General features: G+C 41.6%; 1 protein-coding gene across 2 annotated transcripts in view; it reads left to right on the forward strand.

Moving 5' to 3' along the window:
- The window catches only part of RORA (RAR related orphan receptor A), a 718773-nt gene that overhangs the window by 531478 nt on the left and 174299 nt on the right, over window positions 1–12996 (forward strand). For both annotated transcript variants that reach the window (XM_023255280.2, XM_045060706.1), the window contains exon 2: window positions 1275–1304. In XM_023255280.2, the coding sequence (XP_023111048.1) occupies window positions 1275–1304 (30 nt within the window). The remainder of the gene's footprint in view (window positions 1–1274; window positions 1305–12996) is intronic.

The following is a 12996-nucleotide window of genomic DNA, read 5'->3' on the forward strand; positions in this document are numbered from 1 at the left end:
GTTCCCATGTGAGCGAGCCTTCAAGGCTCCTCACAGAAGGTTCTAACTTCACTTTGAGAAGCCAACTCAAACATGATGAAAAACAATGGTTTAGTTTTCCTCAATAAAAAGGGGGGGAAGAAAGAATTCGAGTTGGGCTATGTAATTTCAGCTTCCCTAAATAAGCCCTTTGGAAAGTTGTGGGGGGAGCAAGCGTGTGATTTTGGTCTTGGCACACAACTTTGGAACTAACTTTTTTTTTTTTTTTTTTACGTCTACCGTGGATTTTCAATAACGGATTTCTTCCCTGTACGATTTGTTCCATAGCTAAGTAATGGGTCTGATGTGGATGCCAAATGTTTCAACAACTTTTACTTTCCAGAGGAGGGTTAAATAGTTCTCTTAATAACTTGAAAGAAAAAAAATGTCAAGGTTTACCACAGTTCTTAGTCACAGGCTAAACGTTTTCAAGAGTTGTATTACTTTGAGCTATTTAGTCTCAAGAATCTCCCCCAAGAAGAACAGAGTGTAAGGAGTTCAAAATGGAGTCCTTCTGAAACAGAGATGGCGCTGTTTGCACTGAAGCATGTGTTCGTGTTATCTTGATGTGGTCTTATGTGCTGAATCTTGCTTAGCCCCGTTCATCTGTCACCTGCTCTCCGTAAATCATCTTGGAAGCATCCAGGGTGCTGACTCATGAATCCCTCGTGTTTTCATACCGTTTGTGTTCGTTTTGGTGCCGTTCACGGAGCAGCAGCAGTTATTCCCCTTCTGACTTTAATGAGTATGGACAGATAGGTACATTTTGTGGAGGTTTTTTCCTTCACCATAAGAAGTTACGCTTCATGTGAGCCGGCAGAGTCGTTTTCATTAAAAAGTAAACACAGAATCAATGGCCATAGCAAATTAATTGCTCTGGCGCTCAGCTCACTCTTGTCTGAGTAGGTTGGCATCACTCTCTCGTGCCTCAAATCTTCCCCACTCTGCCTATAAACGCCGTCATCTCCCCTACTTAAAATGAAAACTGAGAGTCTTCTCTCACCCTGTTTAATTACTGTCCACGCTGCTGCTTTTTACCACAGAAAATCAGTAGGCGATGCTGGCCGTGCCTGTCATCCACGGTTCTGTTGTTCTGGGGTAGGGTCCAGTGCCACTGGCAGCCAAGATTAAGACCGATCCTGCCTCTGCATCACCATCTCAACAAATGCGTTCCTGGGTACACTGTGAATGATGTGCGTCTCAAGAAGTACACACGGGACGCTTTCTTACCTCTGTCATTGTTTCTTCTCTTCTAGGTATCTCAGTAACGAAGAAGACGCATACATGTAAGTAATGCCTTTTTTTTTTAACCCAAAGTTTCTGAAGAGTTGGAATTCGCATATGTCTGGCTGCTGTGACCCTTCAAGTATAAACTAATGTTTCAGCTGTGATCCATGGTCAACAGAGGTCATACTTCTCTACCTGTAGTGGTCGGAAGTGGTACATCTCCACCTGTTTGTACTGAGTGTGTGTTAAAGAGAGTCTAGACATGGTCTGATGAATTCTAGTGATTCAAGTCATTAGTCTTCAGAAAAATCATCAAACCTAGTCAGGAGGATCAATTAATTACTTACTGATCACCCCTATTCTGGATCCTTCAACTGGTATGTTTCTAGGAAACATCACCTTGATTTCTTTTAAACTTTGGTCTCCTTTTCCTCACCACTAGTTCACGATTTAGGCCGTTTTGTACTTGTGTCTGTGGAGCAGAGATACTGACTGGGAATATAGGTGCTGTCGCTCGACCATGAGTGTGGCCCGTGAGGGCCCTGGTAAATGGCATTGGTAGTTTGATGTGGAAATGTGCGCTGGAATTACACTCTGTATTCATCCCCACTTCTCAGGTTCAACTGCTTTCATCAATTGCCTTCATTCGAACTACACCATAAGTTTACAAACTCACGTCAATGTAAAGTGTTGTGATTTTGCAATCCGAGCAATAATGTTTGACTGTGCTTTGAACCTCAGGATGAAACTAATCCGTCATTGATGCAGGCAGTCAACTTTCACTGTACTTGACCAGCATACTTAGACTTTGAATTAATAGTGTCATCAGAATTAGATAACTATTTTAGACCACAGATATGTGCTACCCATGAGATGTGCTTGGGCATCCTTCTAAGGCAAGCTGTGGAGATATTTATGGCACAATTTAGGGCCGACAAAGATGTGTCCCCAAATATTTCCTAATTACGCTTTTAAAATTTTTGGTTTCATGTGAAACATTTGGGGGAAAAAATCTGTGTAACATCAAAGTAGTTTATCTTGTGCCTCAGTTGATTCTTGAAATCTGCTCTTGGGTTTGTCTGTCTGTCTATCTGTATTTGTAGCAAACAAAAAAAGCAAAACAAAACAAAACAAAAACAAACAAAAGAACACCCCACCAAATTCGATGGTTGCCTGACTCTTAGGGCCCAGTCCTGCAGTCTCTCCACGTGGCTCTCCCATGGGCTTCAATGGAATTTTGTTTGAGGAAAGATGTAAAGGTCGGGTCCGTAATGGACACATGATCAGGACAGCACCTCCATCTCTCAATGCACAGTTCCAGTTGGCTGTCCCTCCATCACGGTAGTCTGTGGCCCTTAGCTTTTTGGGGGTTGTTTTGTCGTCGTTGTTGTTGTTGTTCTTGCTGTTGTCGGTGCATAATTGAGCTCATGATGACTGAGAGATTGACAGTGCAGGAGACTGAAGTCCTCTGTATATCCGCAGGGCAGGCATGGTACAGAGCGCTTCCTTGCACAGCCTTGCCCATGAGCTCGTCCCTGGCCTGGAGGGACCCACTCTAGAGGTGGTAAGTAATTCAGTCTTTCTGCTAGCTCAGTCCTGGGCCTCTCCCGAACAGGAGCGGATGATTATGCCTACTGTTTATGGTGGTTTGGGGTATGGACTCCTGGCCACCTGGCAATACACAGAAAGTCACTGACTATTTGCATTATGACTTGGCTCTTGGATAAGTGGATAAAACCACTAGTTGAACTCCATTGGATACAATGAGTGCTCCTCAATAAGACAGAGACCAGAGATGTTAGTAACTATATAGACCATCCATCCATGAGGACCTTCAAGGAATTGTCATCCCTGAGACTAATTTCATTTGGCCTATTGCAGAAACAGTAACTTGTGGTCACATTTAAAATCATAGAAAGATTTGGATGACAGCATGAGATTGGTGGCTAGTAAAGAAAAACTGGTGTTCCGGGAAGAGGAAATAGAACCAGGTTGGCCCTGCAGCAAAGGCTTAACCAACTCCATCAGCTATACCTGCTTTAAAACAAAATCAAGATGTAGCCAGAGTGTGTAGATTTTGACTGCCTTTCTAACTATGGAAAACAGCAGGAAAAGTCTTAGACATTAAGCATAAAATAAATGTAGAGAGACTTAAAATAAAGCTCGCTTTATGTAGTTTAAATATTAAATTGACCCAAAGAGATCAGAAATCATCTTAGTTTTTGTTTGGTGTTTACTTTGATGATTGAGGGGAGAGGGCCCACGATAAAACAGATCAATGACGACTTGAGAAGAATAGCTTCTGAACAGACAGTTGACACAAGACTTTGCACATGCCAAGGAGAAATTGAATTGTCCAAGCTGGCGTGTTAGTGAAAGTCTTCTATGCCACTTAAATGTGGAGATTGTTTTTGTCACCCAACTCAGCAGACAACCCATCATATTTCTGATCTTAGCATCTCTACAGGGCCTACAACTTGTGAGGAGGAAGAAAATCAATCAGTTCTTTCTCCAATAACAGTCACCCAAATGACTTCTTCTTTAGCATCTGTCGGATTTTTCTTGAAAACTGAACTGTCCTAACTTGCCTATAAGTTTCCCTAAGATGTTAAATTCCAGCTCCTCTTAAATCATCTTGACATCTGTTCTTCAAAAAGTTTCACTATCAGTGAACTATATGAATTCATTTTTGTACTGTCTCAAGACTTCCATTTTTAGCCAGTGTTCTGGAAACCCTGGTCAGGGCTTGACTACATAATCATCGACAGCTGAAGTCACCCCACATTAGCAATTTCAGTCTGGGTTTCCTAACTGCCCTCACAGAGAGATGGTTCAACTTACAAATTAACATGTACAGTTGCAGAATATATTATCAGACTAGAGTGTCAGCTCACAGGTACACCAGTCAGAGGTGCGAGAACTACAAAATGAACCTGAGTAGATGTGACACCTGATCATATTTTAGGCCACCTTGTTATCTGGAAAGCATAGACATTGCTTCCTTAAAAAAATAAATAAATAAAAGTGCTTCGGGTGAGTTGAGCCAGAAAGTCCCAGGAAGGAAAATCTGATTATTAGCTTCAGAGGAATTCACAAGCGGGGTGTTTGGAGAACTCAGATTCTCCTGAATTCTCGAGAAAGGCACTGGTGGTGTTTGTCATTAACTTCACTCGGCCGGTGGGAGAAGGCAAAGTTTTGGGCCTTCTAGTACTAAGTCATCATGACCAAACTGGTCAAAGAAGGCTTTCATTTGTGATATTCTGCAATTGTTGATAGGAAGTGTTGCTGTCGGTTTTGGTATGTGAACAGAAAAGGAAGTGTTTACTTGTGGGGTAGGGATATATCAGATAAGTTTTACACCCTGTTGTAGAATTTCAGTTTAATCTTTGTGGTGATTATATAGCACCTGTGTTTGGTTGGACACTTTAAAGATTGGTTTTACTTCGGTATTTCACAAGTTTGTTTTGGTCTCTTTCCTGCTGAAATCGTACCGTGTTGGGGAAGTATCTTTTTCATGGCATCAGCTGCTGTTTGGTTTTTATTTGCCAAGGACAACCGGTCATTTGCCCCTGACTTTTTAATCTAAATCTACCTGGATAGTTCTGCCTACACTAAAATTATAGAAGATGGCAAATTTAGAGGTGAAAAAGTAAAAGAAAAATGCAACAGATCATCTTAGTTGTATCGAGCTGCTAGGAAGTTGAGCATCATGGAGTCAGGAACCTAAGGGAATTTATCAGCCAATCACCCCAACGCAGACCCAAAAGACACCAGGTAGGCTCCTGGATGGTTTGCAGAGGCAACAGATGATTGTGACTTCTTCCTGTTCTCATTCATGTTTATATTCTTTATTCTTCCTGTTGAAGTCTGTTCTGCTTGCTTTCTTCCCTCAGGATCAGGCACTTAGAGTCACATGAAAATTGCAGGGGACTCGGTGAGCAGTCAGAAAAATGTATCTGTTTAACCTGAATTCATGTCAGTTTTCCCCAATAAATAGCAAAATAAAATATGCTTCTGAATCTTCTGAAATATTTCAATTTTAACGTGAATAGCCATTAAAGGTAATTGAGGACACTTTCCAATGTTTGCTTACGGTGGGCTAATACCTAACATATAAAATTAAAGTGCTGTCTTATTAATAAAGAGATTCTAGCTCTCAATAGTAAAAATATTTTAGTACAAATCAGAATATTTCCTTGAGAAATAATCCTTTGTATCCGTAAAAAGAAAAAAAGTGTTTACCACAGTCATTTAAAGTGGAATAGGTTAATGTATTCACTTTTCACCCCTAGAGACTTGGCTTTGAATTTGACTCAGAGAAAATTAGTTTCGAGGCCTCAACCTCCTCTCCTTAGGCATTTGTTGATATCACAAAACCAACCCAACAATTTGTCACGATTGTTGCCATTTACTCAGGAGGTCCGAGAACTAAAATAACCTTATTTGCTCGTTTTCTTCTCTCTTGTCCTTGAGGCCATTCCTTTTGATTGTAGACTCTTAACGCCACCAAACTTGGGGCTCACCCATAGGATTTTCACAGTCCAGGAAGACGCAGCAACCATTCTTGGCAAAGCTTATGGAAGGTGCTTTGGTTATATAGTTAATAGGTTGCTGTGGCAACCCACGTGACTCAGGGTGTGACTCATAGTAAGTAGAATTTCAATTGCTGCTGGCAGGGTGTTTCATTAGGACAGGCCTGAAAAGAAGCCACACCGAAGTTCTCTTCCTAGGCTTTCATCCAGATTCCATCTACCCATTGAGAAAGAGAAAAGGGGATAACCCAGTGCTCACAAAGTAGCCAGAGGATTCATTTCTTAGCTTGCTGAGGCTACTCTCTGTCCCGGACATAAAGCTGGCTGGTACATGGTCAGAAGTAGATGCTGCCCTCATAGAGGGCTAACCAAATGGACAGCTGTTTATTGATTACCTACTATGTGCTGACACGTTCTTTGCCCTCAAGGACCTCAAAGACCAGGCTGAAAGTGGGGATGGGGCGGGGGTGGGGTGAGTGGGCTTATTACATAGTCGCTGAAAACACAAACACCTCGTGTACCATTTGTAAAAGAGACAGCTCACAACTGGAAAGCAGACTGGTAGCTGGACGTGTGGGAGAGGATAAAAGAATTCCACGATCCGGGATTCGGCTCCTGTGATCCAAGCCTACAGAAGGATGAAAGGAAAGGGATAGATTTAACCCTGGGTGCTGAAGGCTCTCCCTGCTGCACATCTCCCATTCTCACCCAAAGTAACACCTGTTCAGTCCCTTCAAGATCATCCAGTTCAGGGAAGTAAAAATCCCTCGTCCTGCCTGAAAATGTTTGCCTTGTTTAGACTCAGCCTGTGTGGCTGTAGCCAACCCTGCCTGAGCTTAACAGGATTTCTGTCTCATCATATTAAGATATAAATGGACTGCACTTGGCCCTGCCACTCAGTTCTTCCAAGGTAGAAGATTTACATAGTCTGAAAACCCACAGTTCATTCCATTAAAAAAACAACAACAACAGAATATTAGCTAAGTGTTTCCATCAGAGCATCCAGTTGACTCAAATTTGCTCTGTTCGTAGACATCAGATCCATGAATTGAATTTGGAAAAGTATTTGTGTTCACATTTCATAACACAGGTTCGCAAGGGTGTATTGAGATGGTGAGGTCACTGTAGGGGGAAGACACAAATGCCTAGCCTATCAGAGGCTAGTATGTACTTGATAGATTATATATTTAATAAAACTCTGATACATGGTTGGGTTGATCTTTAAAGAAGGCTGGGTGTCTATCACAGAGTTTCGTGTTACTTTTGTTTCAGTCATGGCAATGATATGGAGTAGCAGTAGAAGTACCCGTAGATGTAGTAACAGCAGGGTAGGAACTGCCACCCATGGGGCATCTAGCTGACGCTCAATGGGTTGAGCGTCAGACTTCAGCTCAGGTCATGATCTCACAGTTTGTGAGTTCGAGCCCCACATCGGGCTCTGTGCTGTCAGCACGGAGCCTGTTTTGGATCCTCTGTCTCTCTCTCTCTCTCTCTCTCTCTCTCTCTCTCTCTCTCTCTCTTTCTCCCTCCTTCCCTCCCTCCCTCAAAAATAAATAAACATTAAAAAGGAACTGCCACCCCTGAGCAATTAATTCTGATACTCCAGGTGTTGTGTTTAGCACTTTATGTGCATTATCTCATTTAATCTTCTCATCACCTCCATGAGCTCTGTACCACATATGTCCCCAGCTTGTATGAGAAAATTTATCTGAGGGATCAGCAAGTAAAGGAGCAAAAAAACTTGCAAACTCATCCAGCTGGTGACAGGCAGAGCCGGGACGCAGAGAAGATTGAGTCCTCGCACGCACAGAAATGCCACACCATTATCTCCAGTATCAGCATTAGGTAACGTCGTGGAACACTTACAAAGTGCTAGATGCTTTTCTGAGCACTTTGCACACGTTCGTTTATTTCATCTTTGCCACAACCTTGTGATGTAGGTCTTGCTGCTACCCCACTCTCCAGGTAAAAGCTGAGCCCCAGACGTCTCCAACTAGCTAGTATGTGATCGAACAGGATTAAAGCCACTCCACAGAGCCTAAATGCTCCTACAGTAACAGAGTAGACTTCCACTCTAGACTATAGCAAGAAAGTCAAGTGTAACAGCCATTCCTACAACTGATTCAGGTTCTTTAAACTTACAACTATTTTACCTGTAAAGGCTTCTAAGCTTGGTGAACGAACTGATGATAACAAAAAAAGGGGGGGGGATGTTATTCCTACTATATGAAAAAATTCATGTAAACCATGAATTTTGTACATAAAACCATGCAGCCTTCTTACTTTAAAATGATCATTACTTCTCTTTTTAACAATCTAACCTAATTTGGCAAAGAACTGGCATCCACTTAATATCACTGCTCATACAACTCAACTGATTCTGTAATAGCTCAAAATGGTTAGTTTTGATTCTAAGATACTTATGTCCCCCACAATAATAGTGAAGTGTATTTCTTTTGGCATGAATCCATTTTTCACTGCAACTAAGTCTTTAATAATGGACCTTAATAACATATATAATAAATGTGTGCATTATTCTTTTGTCAGACCAACTGATAATTCATGTATAGCTTTCATTACCACTAAGAGGTAGTATGATTCAGGACACTGTGGTTTCCCTGAACCCTAACCAAAAGCAAACAAAACCATGAAGGCAACGAGAATGCCCAGAGGGTTGAAATATGTATCAAAACCATTCATACGAGAATTAAACATCTAGGTTTTGAGTATGCTTATGCATACCTGAATTTAGAATTAGATTTATGGTTATATCAGCTTCTCTGTTTTTTGGGATCTGCATCCAAAGGAATAAAAACAGAGGAAAAACAGATGCCAATGTGTTTGAAATATGAAAAAAGTTATTGTTGTACATTAATTTCTTTATAAATTACACAAAATTTTTTGTAGCAACTCTGTCAGCTGCTCTGCCAGGAAATTAGTTTATTTGTAGTCACATGGTCCCTTTTGATTGTAATTGATGCCTGTATCTGCATATTATGGTAACTAAGGTTCTGATTTCCAACCTACCCAATTACCCTTTTTCCTGGGGCTTCCCAGGATTCCTTACAGTGGAATGTTCTCCACCTACTTCACCTCCACCTCTGAGTAAAGTTTGTCTATGTAGGAGTGATAGCTTTTCCCTTGTTTTACTTTGTTGATCTCCTAGGTAAAACTCCTAATGTCTTAAGTAGTTAACAGCCAAGCATAGTGACTGGAAGGCATATTGAGGAGTAGAAAATGCTCGAGGGTGTAGGATTAAACTTCAGATTCAGCAAAAGAGACTCCGTAAATCTTTGCTTAAAATTTTGTTTTTGGGGGGCGCCTGGGTGGCTCAGTCAGTTAAGTATCTGACTTGGGCTCAGGTCATGATCTTGTGGATTGCCAGTCTGAGCCCCATGTCGGGCTCTGTGCTGACAGCTCAGAGCCTGGAGCCTGCTTCGGATTCTGTGTCTCCCTCTGTCTCTGCTCCTCCCCCTCTCACACTCTGTCTCTCTCTCACTCTCAAAAATAAACATTTAAAAAAATAAAAATAAAATAAAATAAAATTTGTTTTTGTAGGAGAGAGGGAGGAAATTGTATGGTAGGTAACCCAGATACCTGTAATACTAAGATCTAAGGAAGGAAAGCTGGAAAGCAGACCACAGGCACGCCCTGTAGAAAGAGCATGGGGCTAGGGGTCAGACTGATCTTTTTAGCTTGGTATTTCCAACCCCTCTTCTGTGCCTAGCACTGTGTTAGGTATAGAAAGTTTAAGTCATAACCCTCACTGTCCAATAGCTTAGTCTGCATCTGAGGAGAAAGGACAGACCTGTTTGAGCAACCTGTAGTAATGAAGGAATTGCAGGAAAATGCAGGGTTATGATGCAAGTCGGATTATCTGTATGCACTGGGGATGCTAGTAGTGAGCTGAGCTTGTTCTGGAATGGTAGCAATGATTAGGTGTTTGATCAGGTGGATCAAGGCGGGGAGGGGGGGCAGTGGAGGATGATTGTGTAGACCTGTCTGACTAGAATAGAGTATTAACAAGGAAAAGGAAGGACAAGAAGAACAGTGGTAAGGTTCTGGCTTTATCTCAGGACCAATGGGGAGCCACAGAATGTGTGTGAAAAATACACTGACCTTTAAATAATGCTTTTATTGCCACGGTCATTTAGTGAGCGTTACATAAAGCAGACGTTCCATACTTCAGTCCCGTCTCCGAAATCAGACAGAATTCTCATCCTTAGATAGAGGTTCTTCTCTGGCCTTTCTTCTGATTAACTGTATAGCGGAAATGCTCATTGAGCAGGACAGATCTAGTCCGAAGGCTGTTCTGACTATTAAAGAAAAAAGAGTGTTTTATTTTTTCTCCATCTTCCCAGTTTCAAGGTCTAATTGTGAGACCAGTTCTTGCCATTTCATTGAAATCAGAGGAATGAAATAAGCCCAAAAAATATATGTGCGCTTTGAGTTGTGTGGCTGATGGTTCTCCTTGCTTTCTTTCGTTCCTACTGCTAATTGGATCCTACTGTAATACCAGGAGCCTATGTCTTTCCGACCCGTTGTAACTCGACCATACGTAGCTTTGTAAAACTTTGAAGCCCAGGTTCCACATCTTATTCACACCTTAGGCACGCAAAGTAGACTGTATTGACGGTGACGTTTTCATCAGCACAAAGAATTCTCTCCCTCACACGGCTAGACAATACAACAAGAGGATGATTGTACTTCCTTTTCTCTTTGTGGGTATTTCTTAATTTTCCAAGAATGAGTCTCTATTGTTTCACTTAAAGAACAGTAAGATTCAAATGAGGCATTTTCATCAGCTGCATGTTCACAGAAGTCTTCAGGATATAATGAACTATAGCGCATTACCTTTTCCGTCTCTCTGAACGTGGTATCTATCTTTTTGTGTCGACAAAACTGAAAATTCACTTTCCCTCCCCAAGTTGGGGCATCGGGATAATTGATTGTTACCAGTCTCTGCTGTTAGTAGACAAGATAACACCAGTGCCTCTGGAGAACGGGTGAAAACTAAACTCTGTCCCCCGAGGCCAATGAAATCGCTGTTTGGTCCCTTGTGTGAAACTTCCTAATAACTTAACTGGGCAGCCTCTGGGTCCCTGGAGGGTTTCTCCACAAGAGTATTCCCTCTCTTTGTTAAGATTGCTTATTAAAAATGATTTTATAATGAAGTTGCCTCAAATAGCTGCTCTTTTCCTGGTTGTCCTTGAAGCTGTGGTGAAGAATCTTAGAGACAACTGTCTAGGGTTTTCCTCCTTGTTAAAAACTTCTCTCTTACCACTGTTACTCTTGATTTTTAAGGAGACAAAGTCTAACTGACACAAGTCCCTCTCCGGTTGATTATGTCGCTTAAAACCTGTGCAAGGCATTATTGGTAGTTAAGCTTGTCATTTGGGCTCAGGAATCGAATTGATCTACATGGATGGAGGACATTTAAGTCTGCAGTGGGAACAAGGCTGTCGGGCTTCCCCGGAAGAGCAGTGGCTGGGGAATGCTCTTGCTAACTCTGCCCCTGACTCCATCACAACAATGATATCCAATTATTTTCTCTCTTTGGTCCTAGATTTCTCCTATCTGCAAACTAACCAGTTCCCTGCCATGAGGAACTGTCATGAAGAGGAATCAAATAAAAAAAAAAAAAAAATTAGTAGTGCATTCTTTTCTATCCATGCGCTGTATAAGTTCAAAGACTTCTAATAAATGCAGGCAATTGGAAGAATCAGGGTTTTGTTGTTGTTGTTGTTGTTGTTGTTGCTGTCCACATCATCGGCTTGGCTCTTTGGCTTGAAGAGGCTTCATTCAATATGCTGGTGTATTTAATATGAAGAAAGATAAAGCAGATGTCAATAGGGCTTACCATTGGGAACATCTACTTCAGACTTGGTGTCCCAATGGCCAGGTGACTCAGGAAACGGCAAACCATATAAAGTTGTTAGTGACAGATGCCGCTTGAAATATTTTTCTAACTCGAAAGCTTGTCAGGCGGTAAATCTACAGAGCAGAGTGTTCAAGATGCAGGTCGGCCCTCCTTTGGCTTTGTGAGTACAGGACATCACCAAGAGTCAGAGGGACCATCGTGAGTCTTTTAGCGGAGAGATCAGTGTGGTCCAGTTGTGCTAAGAATTACTGTGCGCTAAGCTGTGCTAAGAACATGCCTTGGCTAAACTCTGTCCTCCAAGACCAGGTGTGTTAGAAAATACTGTTTTTGTACTCAGCAAGTCCTGTTCCCTCCTTTCTCAAATAAAAAGAAGAAAAGAAAAAGAAAACCGATGACCTGCTCTGGATTCCCATTGCCAGCAGGATCTTCTCATTCCCCCTCCTTGATAACCTCGTAGGGCTTTCCGTTGCCTCGGGAGTCTACACTTCTTAGTATGGCTCTCAAGGGCTTTAGCAATCTGATCTTAATATTTCCACCGCTCCTTCCTTGACTTGTAGGCTGGCAGTTTCTGCCATCCTCGGTGACCAGTTTCTACATGACTGTACAGGGGGCATACCTCAGTGCCTTTGCTTCTGTTGTATCCTGTTTGTCCTGGAATGTCCCGCACCAACTGCTGCACCTGTAGAATTCTTATTGCTCCACCGAAGGCCAATACAAATAGCATCTGCCATGGAAAGCCTTCTGCAACCCCCACCCTCTTTGTTAAACTATTAACTGCGGCTTCTCTGCTCCCACAGTACATTATTAAGGTGGCAGTACAGAAAGTATATTGTAAATCGTTGTTGTTTATGTAGCTTTGTCCTAGATATGGTTTAATTATCTTTCTATCCCTTGGGCTTAGCAGAATGATTGGTATCTACTATGTGTTCATTTAATACCTGTGTATTTTAAATAAGTGTGTGTGTGTCTGTGTGTGTGTTGTACAGACACAATATTATGACCTCCCGTTCTTCTTGCAAATTTGAGGCTAGGGAAGAATAATGATCTTTTCATTATTAACAGCTGAAAGGAAGAACAGATATTTAATATTTGAAATTGTATTGTGAGATTCGTGCTATATTATTTTGGAAACCAATACTGCAACTCAAAGGGCTTCTTGATGTCTGGCAACTTACCATATGTATCTCGAGTCTCAGTTTTAGCACTGCTTGCTTTAAAGTTTCGGTTTCTTTTCTTAATATTTAAGTCAGAATCTCATCCAGAGGGCTTAAAAGTACTTATTTTTATTCTAAGATGAAAAACATGTTACTTTTCTGAGTGACCTCTTAAGCACCATTT

Source organism: Felis catus, chromosome B3 (genome assembly GCF_018350175.1).
Source record: "Felis catus isolate Fca126 chromosome B3, F.catus_Fca126_mat1.0, whole genome shotgun sequence".
NCBI lineage: Eukaryota > Metazoa > Chordata > Mammalia > Carnivora > Felidae > Felis > Felis catus.